At 41.5% G+C, this 15,027-nt stretch overlaps 1 protein-coding gene across 3 annotated transcripts in view; it reads left to right on the top strand.

The window, feature by feature from the left end:
* lyar (Ly1 antibody reactive homolog (mouse)) overlaps nt 1-14,414 on the top strand; it is a 39,585-nt gene extending 25,171 nt beyond the window's left edge. For 2 of the 3 annotated variants that reach the window (XM_063046308.1, XM_063046307.1), the window contains exons 6-9: nt 2,015-2,399; nt 4,758-4,835; nt 9,306-9,391; nt 11,229-14,414. In XM_063046308.1, the coding sequence (XP_062902378.1) occupies nt 2,015-2,399; nt 4,758-4,835; nt 9,306-9,391; nt 11,229-11,366 (687 nt within the window). In that variant the 3' untranslated portion in view covers nt 11,367-14,414. The remainder of the gene's footprint in view (nt 1-2,014; nt 2,400-4,757; nt 4,836-9,305; nt 9,392-11,228) is intronic. The other variant, XR_010017714.1, reaches the window with a different exon arrangement.
* The last annotated feature ends 613 nt before the right edge of the window (nt 14,415-15,027 follow it).

Genomic DNA, 15,027 nt, shown 5'->3' with positions numbered 1-15,027 from the left:
TTCCGCAATTTGGTTTTCGTTGCATTCATTGCAGAGATATGTTGGAAATGGAAGCAACGTTTTCAGTGCTTTCGTGGCTATCTCAGGATACTTACCCTTGACTTTGATCCAGAATGCCGGTAGAGATGTTATGTCAAACATACTTCTCAGCCCGCCGTCATTTGCAAGCTTGAGCAGTTGATCTCCTTCCCGCGCTGACATGGATGACGCACGGGTAATGACCTCGCGTGCGTTCAAGCTCAACAGTGCGTGACAGGGAATGAGGAAAGGTGCAGCTGACTCATATCGTTTCCTTGCAGCCCGGTAGCGCATGCTTTGCGGACCGGTACTGGTCTGCGGCCCGGTGGTTGGGGATCGCTGCATTTGGAGATCCCCAGCTTCCTCAACACTACCTTCCCCTCCACTTAACTTTGTATCTGCAAATTTGGCCACAAAGTCATCAATTCCGCCATCCACGAGGAATTCTGCAGATGCTGGAAATTGAAGCAACACACATCAAAGTTGCTGGTGAATGCAGCAGGCCAGGCAGCATCTCTAGGAAGAGGTACAGTCGACGTTTCAGATTCTCTTTTCTCTTTCAGATCTCTTTCAAAATCTTACTAGTTCTTCCTTCAGTTAGTCCTGATGAAGGGTCTCAGCCCGAAACGTCGACTGTACCTCCTCCTAGAGATGCTGCTTGGCCTGCTGAATTCTGCCATCCATATCGTTGACATATAATGTGAATAGACGCAGTCCCAGTACTCACTCCTTGGAACACCACTAGTCACTGACAGCCAACCAGAGTAGGCCCCCTTTATTCCGACTCTTTGCCTCCTGCCATTCAGCCAACTTTCTACCCATGCTAGTATCTTGTAATACCATGGGCTCTTACCTTGTTAAGCAGCCTCATGTGCAGCACCTTGTCAAAGGCCTTCTGAAAATCAGAGTAAACAACATCCACTATCTCTCCTTTGTCTATCATACCTGTTATTTTCCCTGAAGGAAACTATGCTGACTTTGGCTTATTTGATTATGTTCATCTAAGTACCCCAAAACTTCATCCTTAATAATGGACTCCAGCATCTCTCAGCCACTGACATCAGGCTAGCTGGCTTATAATTTATTCTGCATCCCTCCCTTCTTAAAGAGTTGAGTGACATTTGCAATTTTCTATTCCTCTGGAGCACTTTTCAGAATCTAGTGATGCTTGAAATGCCTCCACAATCTCAGCTACCTCTTTCAGAACCATGGGATGCAGTCCATCTGGTCCTGGTGACTTACCTACCTTCAAACCTTTAGCGAAAATAAAATAATTAAGGAGAGGATAAGGATGATAGGATTACTTTGGGAATGGTTTCCACCCTTGTTGGCAATTTTTGGTGAGTTAAGAGGGATGAGAAGGCAGTAAATTTCAAAGTGGCTTGAGGGCTAAAATGATGGCCCTTATAGAGGCAGTACGGAGCCAAGTGCTTTTGGGATAAACTACGTGTAGGCATGGATGTTAAACTGACCACAAGTAGACTGCATCTCGATGCATTACTTCATTGGAGAAACCAGGAAGCCTGGCTTGGGTGTTCTGACAGGAATGAAAGAGATCTGCTTCGATTTTGCCACCTGTGAATTGGGAGGAAATTTTTGTTCATCCAGTCTTAATTTGCAAACAAGAAATTTGAGTCAACAACTGGAATGTCATTGGAAAAATATAAGTTTACAAAGGGAGACTAAAGGCGTCAGAGAATATTACTCTGGACAAAAGTGCATTGTTTTTTAAAGTAGTTCAAGGTCTTATGAATGAAATATACAAACAGAGTAGTGGAAACTTGAACTTTTTCCCAAGAGCATGTGGATAGAGAATTCACAATTATCATAGGTGAATGCATAAGCTGGTGATATATAACACAGAAGTTTAAGAAATTATATTAAAAGTAAGAACTTGGTCGTAAGGCTATAAAATTATCACAGAAAATAACGTTTTTTCAGCAATAACTCTGTGATTGTAACTTGATTTTACATGATGTATACATTTTTTTTAAAGGATAAAAACAGCCAGCAACAAAATCAGAAACACGTTCAGAATGGTAAAGGTCCTTCGGAATCAGTAGAAGCAAACTCAGATCAGGTCTCTGCAGCAGAAAATAATGAGAAGAAAAAAAACAAACGGGAAAGAAAAGAAGAAAGGAAAAAGAAATCCAAAAAACAAACGAAACAGCTGAAGGATGGAAATTGTTTGGATCATAACAAAACAAATCAATTGGAAGAGAAAGTGAAGAAAAAATCTAAAATAAGGCATGATGGGTGTGATGCAAGTGGAATAGAAGAAAATGGCACAGATGTACAAGAGATGTGGCAGCAGGATGGTGAAAACGTACAGGGCAACGTGAAGTGCAGGAAACGAAAGCATGCAAAATCATCCAGTGAAGGTAATTAATGTTTTTATGATCTTTAATGAAATGTGGATACAAATGTGAAAACTGTATCGTCTACTACGTCAGCATTATTTGGTTAATGATATTTATTTTGTAGTTTTTCTTTCATAGTAACATGTCACTTGATATTCCTTCTGCAACTCCAGTTCACAGACAAAGTAACCCCATAAGAAATGTAAACCAATATTTATGTCATTTTTCCAAAAGGCTCGATAAAAATTAAAGCAGGAGTTTGGGAGCACACACGTGAAATTTGGGGCCAATCTATCTTGTTATGGAAATTTTCCTTGCTACACAGGATTACTAATCAATACAGCACAGGAACAGGCCCCTCAATAAAGTAAATTTAATATCTTATCTGGCTGCAGGGGATCTATAGTGCTCTATCCCCTCTCTGTTCATCTGCCGATGTAAATGTCTCTCATATGTTACTGCACCACTTCGTCTTCAGCACATTCCAGGTACCTCCCACTTGCCTCAATGTTCCTTTAAACCTCTCATCTCTCTCTTTAAATCTACATCTGCTATTTTTCTATGCTATCTATACCTCATAATTTTGTATATCAGTCAGGTTGCCTTTGCATGCCTGACACGTTAGAGAAAACAATCCCAAGTTTGTCCAACTTCTCCTTGTAGCGAATACACTCCAACCTAGGCAACATCCAGGTTTACCTTTCTAAAGCCTCCACCTCCTTCCTGCAAAGTGGCAACCAGAACTGCTCTCCAGGTATGGCCTAACCAAAGTTTTATACAGCTGCAAGTTGACTTCCTTAATTTTTATACTCTGTTCACTGACCAATCAAAGGCAAGTAGGCCATATGCTGCCTTTACCACTTAGTTTAATTGTGTTTCAGGGAGCTATGAACTTGCACCCCAAAATCCCTCCGCATATCAGTGCTCCCCACCTTTATATTATACATTTAGGCCTTCAGGATCGTAGACCTTGTAAGGTGAATACTTAAGCAAAATTGGGAGGACAAAGAGGGGCCATGAAGTATCACTGGCAAGTAAGAATAAGGAAAATCGTAAGGCATTTTATAAATGTATTAAGAACAAGAGGATGTGGGGAAAAGAGTGAGATCCATTTGGTGCAAACTTTCTGAGGAACCAGAGGACAAATAAAGTTTTAACTGAATAATTCAGTTAGATTTATTTAGACAGTAGAATTGTACACCACATCGAGATTAAAAAGGAGTTGTTAAGATCTGATGAGATCTGTCCCAAGCAAGGAAAGAGACTGGTGGTTCCCTGATGGAGATACACATATCTACTTAGGTGAAGTGCCAGACAATAGCGAGACAGTAAATGTGGTAGCCTTAGTCAAAAAGGCCAACTGGAATAAACCAAACAGTTATACACCAGTTAGTCTGTTGTTAGTGGTAAGGAAATTATAGGGTAAAATTGTGAAGGACGGGATTATTCTATATTTGGAAAGACGGGTTGATCAGAGATAGCACAATTTGCCTGTTTAACTAATGCAATGGAGTTTTTTGAAGAGGTAGTTAAATATATTAATGATAGCAGTGAGGTTGATGTGGTTTATATTGGCTACGTTAAAGCCTTTGACCAAATGTCCCACGGAAAGCTGGTGCAGAATATTCGAGCCTATGTGATCCAAGCTAAGTTGCTTAATTGCAAGATAATAGAAAACATATAGTGATGATGGAAGATACCTTAAGATTAGAAGCTGTGACCACAGCTTCAGAATCCATTGTTTTATTGCGTACATTAGTGATAGATGTGAATGCAGCAAATATATTCAGTAAATTTATAGATGACAAAAATTGCTGGTATTGTTAATTGTGAGGATGGTAGTCTTAAGTTTGAATGATATTGATTAGCTGGTAAGTTGGGCGGGGCAGTGACAGATGGAATTAATGTTGATAAGCATGAGGTAATACACTTTTTTTTAAGGGACTGGTGTCAAATAAGGGAAGTATACAGACATTTGGTATAGTCCTTACGAATATTGTGAAACAACGGGAACTTAGAATGCCAAAAATCCTTGAAGGTGGCTACATGGGTAAATAGGGTGAAAAATGTATATGGGATTCTTCCTTCATTAGCTGGGATTTAGAGTATAAGAGCAGGGAGATTGCCATGGAGTTTTATAAAACATTGGCTAATTCACAGCTGGACTATTGTGTGTATTTCTGGTTTACATCACGAGGAGAATATGATTGCATAAGTTAAAAAATGCTCAAGTAAAAATATGTACTCTGCGTGCAATATTAACTCTGATGTCAGTTTTAAAGTATGCAAAATGTTGCATTCTAATTATGGCCAACTCTAACACATTATTCTAGACTACAAGTTTTTTTGACTTAATATCTTCTTGCATATGTCAAACAGGTGAACCCAAATCTAAAGAGAAGAAAGTTGAAATTACAGAAACTGAAGAAGTGGAAGAAAATGATGAGATAAAGCCAGGTATTTGCAGCTCTTCAACAAATGATGAAATCTGTTCCTGCATGTCACAAATAACATCTATGCCCCAAAAATGCAAGGCAACGACTATCTCCGTCAAGGATCTCCATCTAACCACTTCTCCATGACAATCACACAAAAGCCGCAGCTGTTGGCAGTCTAAAATAATAACAGAAATGCTGAAAATACTCAATGATCAAGTGATGACTGTGGGAAGAGAAAGAAGTAACATTTCAGGTTGAAGGTGTGGATGAAATTGATGTATGTATGTGTTTTAAATGGTTCAAATCTAATTACAATATTTGAATTTTCTTATTACTAAAATGAGTTGCACTGCTAATGACTGGCATGGATTTCTTACATCGGATGAAAGGTTAACTCTGTTTCTCTTCCTACAATATAATTGACTTGCCGAATATTTCCAGCATTTCTATTTTCATCCTTGGCTTTCAACGGCTTAATCACTGCTGAATCCCCTACATCAACATCACCACCACCAACAAGAAATTCATCAATAGATAATGTGGCTATCAAAGAAATAAAAGCATAATAAGATCACCCCTTACTGTGGGGAAAATAGTCCCAGTCCATTCAGAAGACACAAGAGACTGCAGATGCTGGAATATGATCCCAAAAACTCATGGTTCCTGTCCCAGTAACATCCTTGTGAATCTTTTCTGCTCCTTGTCCATCCTTCCTTTAGCTACGTGACCAGAACTGCACACAATAATCCAAATATGATCTCATCAATAGAGCTATAACATGACTTCCCACTTCTTGTATTCAGTGAGCTGTCTGATGAAGGCAAGCATGCTATATGCTATATGTGTCACCACTTGTACCCCTAGGTGCTCCAGGCTCTTGCCATTTGCAGTGTAAGTCTTTCCCTGGTTTAACTTGCTGAAATGTAATGATTCACATTTGTCCAAGGTAAATTCCATCTGCTATTCATTTGCCCACTTCCCCAGTTGATCGAGGTGCTGTTCCATTCTTGAATAACCTTCACTGCCGCTGCACTGCCAATTATTGTGTCATCCGCAAATTTACCAGTCATTCCAACTGTGTTCTTATACAAATCATTAGTACAAATAACAAACAACAGTTGACCTAGCCCGGGTCCCTTTGACACACCAGTGGTCACTGGCCCCAACCTGAGAATCAGCGCTCTAACACTGACTCCTGCCACCATGACAATTGGGTAGCTTAGCCTGGATCTGATGTGAAATAACATTCTGGACCAGGCTGTCAAGTGGGACCTTCTGAGATGCTTTTCTTAAGTCCATTTAGACAGTGCCTACCACCTGGCCTTCATCAATCCTCTTGGTCACCTCTTCAAAACACAATTAAATTTGTGAGACATGATTTCCATCCACAAGTAACAGCAGGTTGTTTGTTAACACTGCTAGTGTTTAGGACAGCAATGAAGGTACTCCATCTCTGTCTGTCCTTGGCCACTCAGATGTAGAATTCATTGCCGTAGATGGCTGTGGAAGCCAGGTCTCTGGATGCATTTAAGGCGGAGGTTGATTGGTTCTTGATTAGTCAGGGCATGAAAGGTTATGGGGAGAAGACGGGAGGTTGGTGTTGACAGGAAAATGGATCAACCATGATGAAATGGTGGAGCAGACTCGATGGGCCGATGGCCTAATTCTGTACCTATGTCTTACGGCCTTGTGTAGAAGGATGCTTCATTGCTGTTTCTATAACAGTTTTGTTTTACCACTTAGATTGTTAGCCCTGAGCTGAAGCCCCAAACCTAAAGGATCAGTGGTCCCCTCTTAGTCTGGCCTCTACCCTTTGACCTGTTTGTCACTGGTGACCCTACCAAGAGCCAAAGCATAAAGTCCTGATTCCAGCAAGCGTAGCCTTCTGGGTAATTGAGGTATACAAGCCTCCAAACTGCGACAAGGTTGTGATCTTCTGGGAGGCCATGCACGAGGTATTTTCACTATTCCTAAACAGTCCTTGCTTTTCCAAATGCAGATATATCCTGTCAGTTATAATCTCCTCCAATAAGTTGTGTTTTACTGATGTTGGGCTCACTGGCCTCGATTTCCTTATCTTATTCTTGCAGTCGCAACATTAGCCACCCTCAGTTTTCTATGTCCTGCCCACTTTATACACTTATAGAATTTTGAAATTCCAAGTAATTAATTATACTAATGAATATAATTCAGAAATTTTCTAAATAACATAGCACAATTTTTACTTTGAACTTCAATGTATTTCCATTGTCGGTGTTTCAAGTTATAACACTGGTACAAATTGTAACAATAAACACAAAATGGAAATCAGAAGGATTAAAATGTAAGTCCAGAAACAGGCTAGGAGTTCAAAATTTTAGATGACCTAATGAGGATTAAGATGTATCTTTCATCTGGATGTGAAATTAATCTGGACGGTGTTTTTTAGACAATGGATTTATAATAACGACACTAGAGAAAGTTTATGAAACATGCAAGATTCTTTTTGCTGAGTTTCATTTGTATCCTTTGCAGCTATTTAATAAAAATTAGAGGGAACATTGGTTCCAAGACATCATGTTTCTTCCCTAAACTCCCTAGCTCTATAATCTTCTCTAATGGTATATGACCTTGCCCATCTCCTTTTACTCTTAGTACGCTTACATGTATATCAAAATTATGTTAACTTATAAAAGAAACTTCCAGCTGCATGGCAACAGAGGCTATGTGCATGACAGCATTTCAGTTACTGTGCAGCTGCACACACGCAGCCTAGAGAGAGCAGCACTTGGAACGTATCCATATTACAAAAGAGGTGCCGGTGGCCTTACAGTGTATAAAAGTGGACCCCGGACTTGTTACCCTGTCTGCCAAAGCTATCTCATGTCCTCTATTTACTCTTGTGATTTCTCTGCATTCTCCCCTAGGGATTTTCTTGAACTCAACTGGCTGTATCTGACATAAGCCTCATTTTTCCTGTTCAGAGCTTCAATATCCCTTGTCAACCAGGGTTCCTTAATCTCACAAGAACGCATTGGCCCTGAGCTCTTCCGTGTCACTTTTAAAGCATCCTACTTGCCTTTATCTGCAGAGAGTCTCCCCCAGTTAACCTTTGCAAGCTCCTGTTGAATGTACTATATCAGCGGTCCCCAACCACCGGGCCGCAGAGCATGCACTACCGGGCCGCGAGGAAGCGATATGAGTCAGCTGCACCTTTCCTCATTCCCTGTCACGACCACCGATCAGCCATTACGCATGCGAGGTCGTGACCCGCGCGTCATCCGTGTCAGGGTGGGAAGGAGATCAACTCCTCGAGCTTGCAAATGACGACGGGCTGAAAAGTATGTTTGACATAACATCTGTCGGCATTTTGGATCAAAGTCAAGGCTAAATATCCTGAGATAGCCACGGAAGCACTGAAAACGTTACTTTCATTTCCAACATTTTTCTGCAATGAATGCAACGAAAAGTAAACTGCAGAATAGACTGGACATAAGGAACCCCCTTCGAGTATCGCTGTCTCCCATCACCCCTCGATGGCACCGTCTTGTTGCAGGGAAACAAGCTCAGGGCTCCCACTGATTCAGCGATATTGGTGTGTTGCAATGATTTTATATGTTCATACGGGGGAAATATGTGCTGTGTGTTTAATATCCAAATGTTACTTGAAATGTTATGATGCTATTGACTTATAAGTGACCCTATAACAATTACAGCACGGAAACAGGCGTTCTCTGCCCTTCTAGTCCGTGCCGAACGCTACTCTCACCTAGTCTCGCCAACCTGCACACAGCCCATAACCTTCCATTCCTTTCCTGTCCATATACCTATCCAATTTTTCTTTAAGTGATAATATCGAACCTGCCTCTACCACTACTACTGGAAGTTCGTTCAACACTTCAAGCTCCCCTGAGAATTGACTTATCACTGTATTCATGCGAGGAAAATATGCGCTGTGTGTTTAATATTAAATTTGTTAGATAAACCCTTTTAGAAACAAAATTGTTACCCACTTATCGCCTATATTCCAGTAGTGATTAACACCCACCCCCATGAACAGAATCGCCAAAAAGGATTTGCTTGGCGGGCGGGCATTGGCAGGTTCACGACGCGCATGCGTACTAGTGCTCGCGCAAGGCTTCATGGCCATTGTAGTCTTTCTGGATAAACAACGCATTGGACTGCTACTCTTGTCCGTTGGCACCCCTAGCCCCCCCCCCAAGTTGGCCGGTCCACAAGAATATTGTCAATTTGTCAATATTAAACCGGTCCCCAGTCCACAATGCAAAAAAGTTGGGGACCCCTGTACTATATGGTGTCTGCTCACTGATTCTGCAAATTTTGAATGATTATCAATGTCAATAATAATTCAGTCACCTGGATAAAACTTGGCAACTTTGGCACAAGATTTTCTCAGCAATTTTGTGGGTGGTGCCACTCACTAAAATCTGAGCTAATAATTTTTCATAAACTAGATGATACTATATTTGTGAGTTCTGATTTATTTCAGGAAAATTCAACTGGAAGAAAACAATCAAGATGCTTCTACGACAATCTCCAGAGCAAGAAATTTCAATTAAAAAGTTAAGGAAAAAGGTACGTTTCGTCATGGTTTTAAAAATGTAAATATGTACTATGAAATAAATGGTGATAGTGCAGGGTTGCTTTTCAGATTAAAAGCTGGGTCCCCTGCATATACATTCTCAATTTGGATGAGAACATTGGTGGAGTGGTGCACAGTGAAGAAAGTTGTCTCAGATTGCAACAAGACCTTGATCAACTGGGAAAAATAATGGCAGATGGGGTTAAACTTGGACCAGATTGATGCACTTTGAGAAGTTAAATGATAGGTCCCTGAGGAGTGCCGCAGAACAGAGAGACTAAGGGTGCAAGTATGTTGTTCCTTGAAAGTTGTGACAATTAGACAATGGTGAAGAGGTATCCTGGCCTTCATCATATGGGGCATAAAGTATAAAAGTAGCATATATTGCGTGTAGGTAAATAGATAATATTTTAATGATCCCAAAGAAAATTACAGTGCCACAGTAGCATTACAAGTGCACAGATATACAAATATAGAAGAGAAGTAAGAAGAATAAATAAATGTAAATTATCTTAAGCAGCCTAGAAGGAGGGGGTCCATCACTTCACTGGCTATAGGTTGACATTATAGAGCCTTACGGCTGAGGGTAAGAATGCTCTTTGGAGCAGCGCAGTTGTCTTAGTCTATTACTGAAAGTGCTCCTCTGTTCAGCCAAGGCACCGTGCAGAGGGTGAGAAATATTTTCCAGAATTGCAAGATTTTCCATAGGGTCCTTTGTTCTACTACAGCCTTCAATGTGTCAACTTTGACTCCTATAACAGAGCCAGCCTTTCTAATCAGTTTATTGAGTCTGTTGGCATCACCCGTATTGATTCCATTGCCCTAGCACACCACCACATAGAAGATTGTATTGGCGACAACAGACTAGTAGAACGTGTCAAGAAGAGGCCTGCATACTCCAAAGGACCTCAGTTTCCTCAGGAAGTAGAGGCAATTCTGCCCTTCTTGTACACAGCCTCTGTGTTGCTGCTTCACTCAAGTCTTGTCATCTAGGTACACCCCCAGGTACTTGCAGGTCCTCGCCACATCCACGTCCTCATCATCAATGGTAACAGGGAGCAGTACAGGCTTAGTCCATCACCATCTCCTTTGTCTTACTGAGATTGAACTGCAAACAGTTCAGCTTGCGCCATTCAGCCAAGTCCTCCACCAGGGCCTTGTATTCATCCTCCTTTCCTCCCTTTATACACCCAGCTAAAATATACAGGGTAAACAGAAAGGCAGCCAATATAGTCCTCAGTGCTGCTTGTAGTACAAGAGTTGGGAGACTCTTGTACATGTTAAGCTGTATGGAGCATTAGTGAGATCGTACCTGGAATATTGTGCATAGTTCTGGTTGCCATGATTAAGCCAGCAAGTCTGCACAAAAGATTGACCAGGATGTTGTTGGAACTGGAGAGCGTGAGTTATGAGGAGATGTTCGTCACTTTTCTTGGAGCAAATGATGCAGAACGGTGGTCTTATAGTGGTTCAAAAAATGATGAAGGGCACAGATAAGGTGGATGGGCATGGTCTTTTTGCCAGGATACAGGATTCTAAAACTAGAGTTTGCACGTGTTTAAGGTGAAGGAGAACTAATTAATTTTCCACACTGTGGTGGGTATCTGGATCAAGTTGCTAGAAGAAGCTGTGAGTTGGGTGTAATTGCAATGTTTTAAAAAATGAACAGGATGAGTTTGAAGGGATATGGAACAAATGCAGCCAAATGGAAGTTATCTTGGATAGCATAGATGAGCTGGGCTGAAGGGTCAGTTTCTCTGCTTCACAACTCTATGATTCTGGTGATCTTGAGTACTTCCCCTCTTACATTTTCTTCTGATCCTTTGACAGGTTCTGTCTCAGTACTATGCTGAAATCGGTGAAAGTAACTACAAATCTGAAGCAGAACTCCAAGCAACTTTTATTAAGAAGATAAACTGTAACCCCAAGTTTAAAGTACTGAAGGATAAAGTGAAACTTTTAAATTAATGTCTGGAATGGACTGTTTTATATTATTTAATCAATGACTTAATATGCAAACAAAACAATGCTATTATGCCTCTGTAATTGTAGTTAGCAATATTTGCTCTTTCATTGGATTAATAATTTTGAAATCAAGAGACCACTGGATATTCATTGTGACATGGAGATGCTCTACTGTTTAATAAAATTAGCTATTTTTACATTTGACAACTGACCATAGCTTTCTCCCAATCTTGAATTTAATGGCCTGATTTTGGAAATGTTAGCATTTTCCACTTAATACTGAAGAAATTCAAAATTTCTGCACTGAAGTTGACACCAGCATATGCTTCTCTAATTGCAGGTTGATGTTGGACTCCTTTGAAATCCGAATTGGTAACAGTTTTGGAGCAATTCCCTATTATTGGATAAATCCTAATAGATCCTAAGATGGTGCCAATAAGTGGTGACTCTCTGCATGCAGCCCTGATGGGAATCATCAAATGTTATTGTTTAGGTCTACTACAGGTGAAATTCACAATCACAGCTGTAAGCAACACAATTTTAAGAAGTTTAAAAAGTCTCTCAATCCTCAATTGGCAAACCTCAGATGGCAGACACTCTGGTGTCAAGTGCAGATACGCATTAAGAAAACATAAAAACATAAAACATAAGGTTTGCTGGCTACAGCTAAGCAGAGGCCTTAGATTCCCCGCCCCCACTCCCAACTATCATGCTGGCGAACATAGAGTCTCTGGAAAATAAAATTGAAGACCACAGAGTAAGATTTTAGTACCAGAGGGACATGAGGGACTGCTGTGTACTTTACAGAAATGTGCTCACTCCTTCCATTTCAGATGCAGTGCTGCAAACCGAGAGTTTCACTATTCTCCGCAAAGACAGGACAGGACAGCTCTATCTTTTGAAAATAGAGGAGGTAGAGTATGCTTTATGATTAACTCATTGTGGTGCACAGACATGGTGGTTCTATCTCAATCCCTACCCGGCCTGGGACTTCTAGGCTTCAATTTTATCTGCTGAAGAAGTCATCTTGGGAGTGGTGTACATTCCATCCCTGGGCAAAGTCATGCAGGCTTTGGAGGAACTGAGCACTGTAATCAGCAGTTACAAAACAGCACACCTGATGCTTTCTCTATCATTGTGGGGCATTTCAACCAAGCCAGCTTGAAGAAGTCTCTGAACAACTATCACCTATATCACCTGTGGAACCAGAGGAGCCAACACACTTGACCATTGTTAAACCGCCATCAAGAACACTTACGGTGTCATCCCATGCTCACAGTTTGGGAAGTCCGGTCACTTGGCTGTACTTCTTGTCCCAGCACACAGGCAGAGACTAAAGACTGCAGCACCAGTGGTGAGGACCGTGAAGGGAGGTGGAGGAGCACTTACAGGACTGCTTTGAGTCAGTGGACAGGACAATATTCAGGGTTTATCTTTGAATCAGAGTGAATATGCCAGATGGTCACTGACTTCATCAAGACCTGTCTGGATGAGTGTGTACCTTCGAAAACATACCAGACACACCAAGGCCAAAACCTGTGAGTGAACCGGGAGATTTGTAGTCTGTTTTAGAGCTAGATCTGTGACATTGAAGACTGGTGACCCAGAACTGTACAGGAAGTCCAGGAATGACCTACAAAAGGCAATGTTAAGAGTATAAAAACCTAATATGAATGGCTGTGATGCTTCAGTCCCGGATGAGCCTAATGCCTTTTATGCACACTTTGAAAGGGAGAATAAAACTACACCTGTGCGAATCCCAGTAGCACCTGGTGACCCTGTGACTTCTGTCTTGGATGCTGATGTCAGAACATCTTTCGAGGGAGAGTCCTTGCAAGGCTTCAGGCCCTGATGGTGTAGCTGACAGGTCACTGAAAATCTGTGCCACCCAACTAGTGGGAGTGTTCAAAGAAATCTTCAATCTGTCAGTGCTGCAGTTGGAGGTTTCCACATGCTACAAGAGGGTGAAATTCATACCAGTGTTTTGGGAAGAGCAGGGTGAGCTGCCTCAACAACTATCACCCAGTTTCACTCACATCAGCTGTGATGAGGGGTCAGTCATGGCCAGAACTAACTTCTGCCTAAGCAAGGACCTAGACCCGCTGCAATCAGTTTACAGTGGATGCAATCTCACTGGCTCTCCACTCAGGATAGGATCACCTGGACAATAGTAAAACTATTGGCTTCTGTTCATTGATTACAGCTCAACATTCAACACCATCATACCCTCTACTAATCAACGAGCTCCAAAACCATCAGAATTTCAAGTGGTGACAAGGAGGCACACAGGAATGAGACAGTACTGTGCAGGTCTTGGGCACAATTAGAGCAATTCTGTATAGCAAAGATACTTTTATATAAAAAAAAGAAAAATACTGAAATATCAAAAAAATTACTAAAAGTAGCAGTAAACTGCAATGGTAAAAAAAGATCATGGGAATCATATATAGGCCTCTAAATAGTAACCAAGATGTGGGGTTAAGATTGCTAAGGGAGCTGGAAAAGGCACATAATGAGGGTATTGACACAAGGAGGGTGGAGAAGATGGTGGCGTGCGCGGCCATTGCGAATGATATCGATATGTGTTAACTAGGGTGCCGTGCACAATCCTGATTTGATGGAGACAGCCGTGAGAAGTACGGAGAAACACCTGGAGAAACTTATGAAATGCCCGCTTCGCTGCCACTGCTACTGTGCGATCGAGAATCTGCAGAGGGGAAGGCCCCAAGTCCTTGGCTTTGCCTATGGCCTGCCGCTGGGGCTGGGGTCGAAGCGCTCGGTAGAGATTCTGCTCGGTGCTCGGTGTCGGAGAGACTTGGAGTCGGACTGTGGACGGATGCTTCCAGGATGCTGCATCAGCAAGTTTGCGGTGCTGGAGGTTCACCGTCTGTGTGAGATGATGGGACTTTTAAGAGACTTTGAGATTTTTACCGTGCCCATGGTCTGTTCTTATCAAATTACGGTATTGCTTTTCACTGTTGTAACTATATGTTATAATTATGTGGTTTTTGTCAGTTTTTAAGTCAGTTTGTCATGTTTCTGTGATATCATTCTGGAAAACATTGTATCATTTCTTAATGCATGCATTAAAAAATGACAATAAAAGAGGACTGCATGTCCTCATAATCTAATCTAGTCTAATTGTAATGTGGGACCTCAGTATGCAAGGCGGGGATTGGAAAAATCAGGTTAATGTCAGATTGCAAGAGAGGGAATTTGCTGAATGCCTATAAGATAGCTTTTGCTTGAGCCTACTCGGGGAAAGGCTATCTTAGATTGGGTGTTGTGTAATAACACAGATCTTATTAGGGAGGTTAATATAAAGGAACCCTCAGGAGACAGTGATCATAATATGGTTGAATCCATACTACAATTTGAGAGGGTGAAGAATAAGTCAACATGCATCAGTATCACAATGGAATAAAGGGAATTACAGAGGCATGAGAGAGGAACTTGCCAGGGTAATTGGAGGAGGATACTGGCAAGGATGATGGCAGAGATGGCCAAAGTTTCTGGGAATAGATCACAAAGCCCAGGATAGAAGTTTTTCCTCAAATGGCAGGGGTAGGCAACCGTAGCTGACAAGGGAAGTCAAGGACTGTATAAAAGCCAAGGAAAGGGCACATAAGGTAGCAAAAGTGAGTGGGAAGTTGCATGCTTAGGA

Source organism: Mobula hypostoma, chromosome 4 (assembly GCF_963921235.1).
Source record: "Mobula hypostoma chromosome 4, sMobHyp1.1, whole genome shotgun sequence".
NCBI classification, from domain to species: domain Eukaryota; kingdom Metazoa; phylum Chordata; class Chondrichthyes; order Myliobatiformes; family Myliobatidae; genus Mobula; species Mobula hypostoma.
The sequence above is the reverse complement of the archived record's forward strand: the minus strand, read 5'-3'. Positions and strand labels throughout refer to the sequence as shown.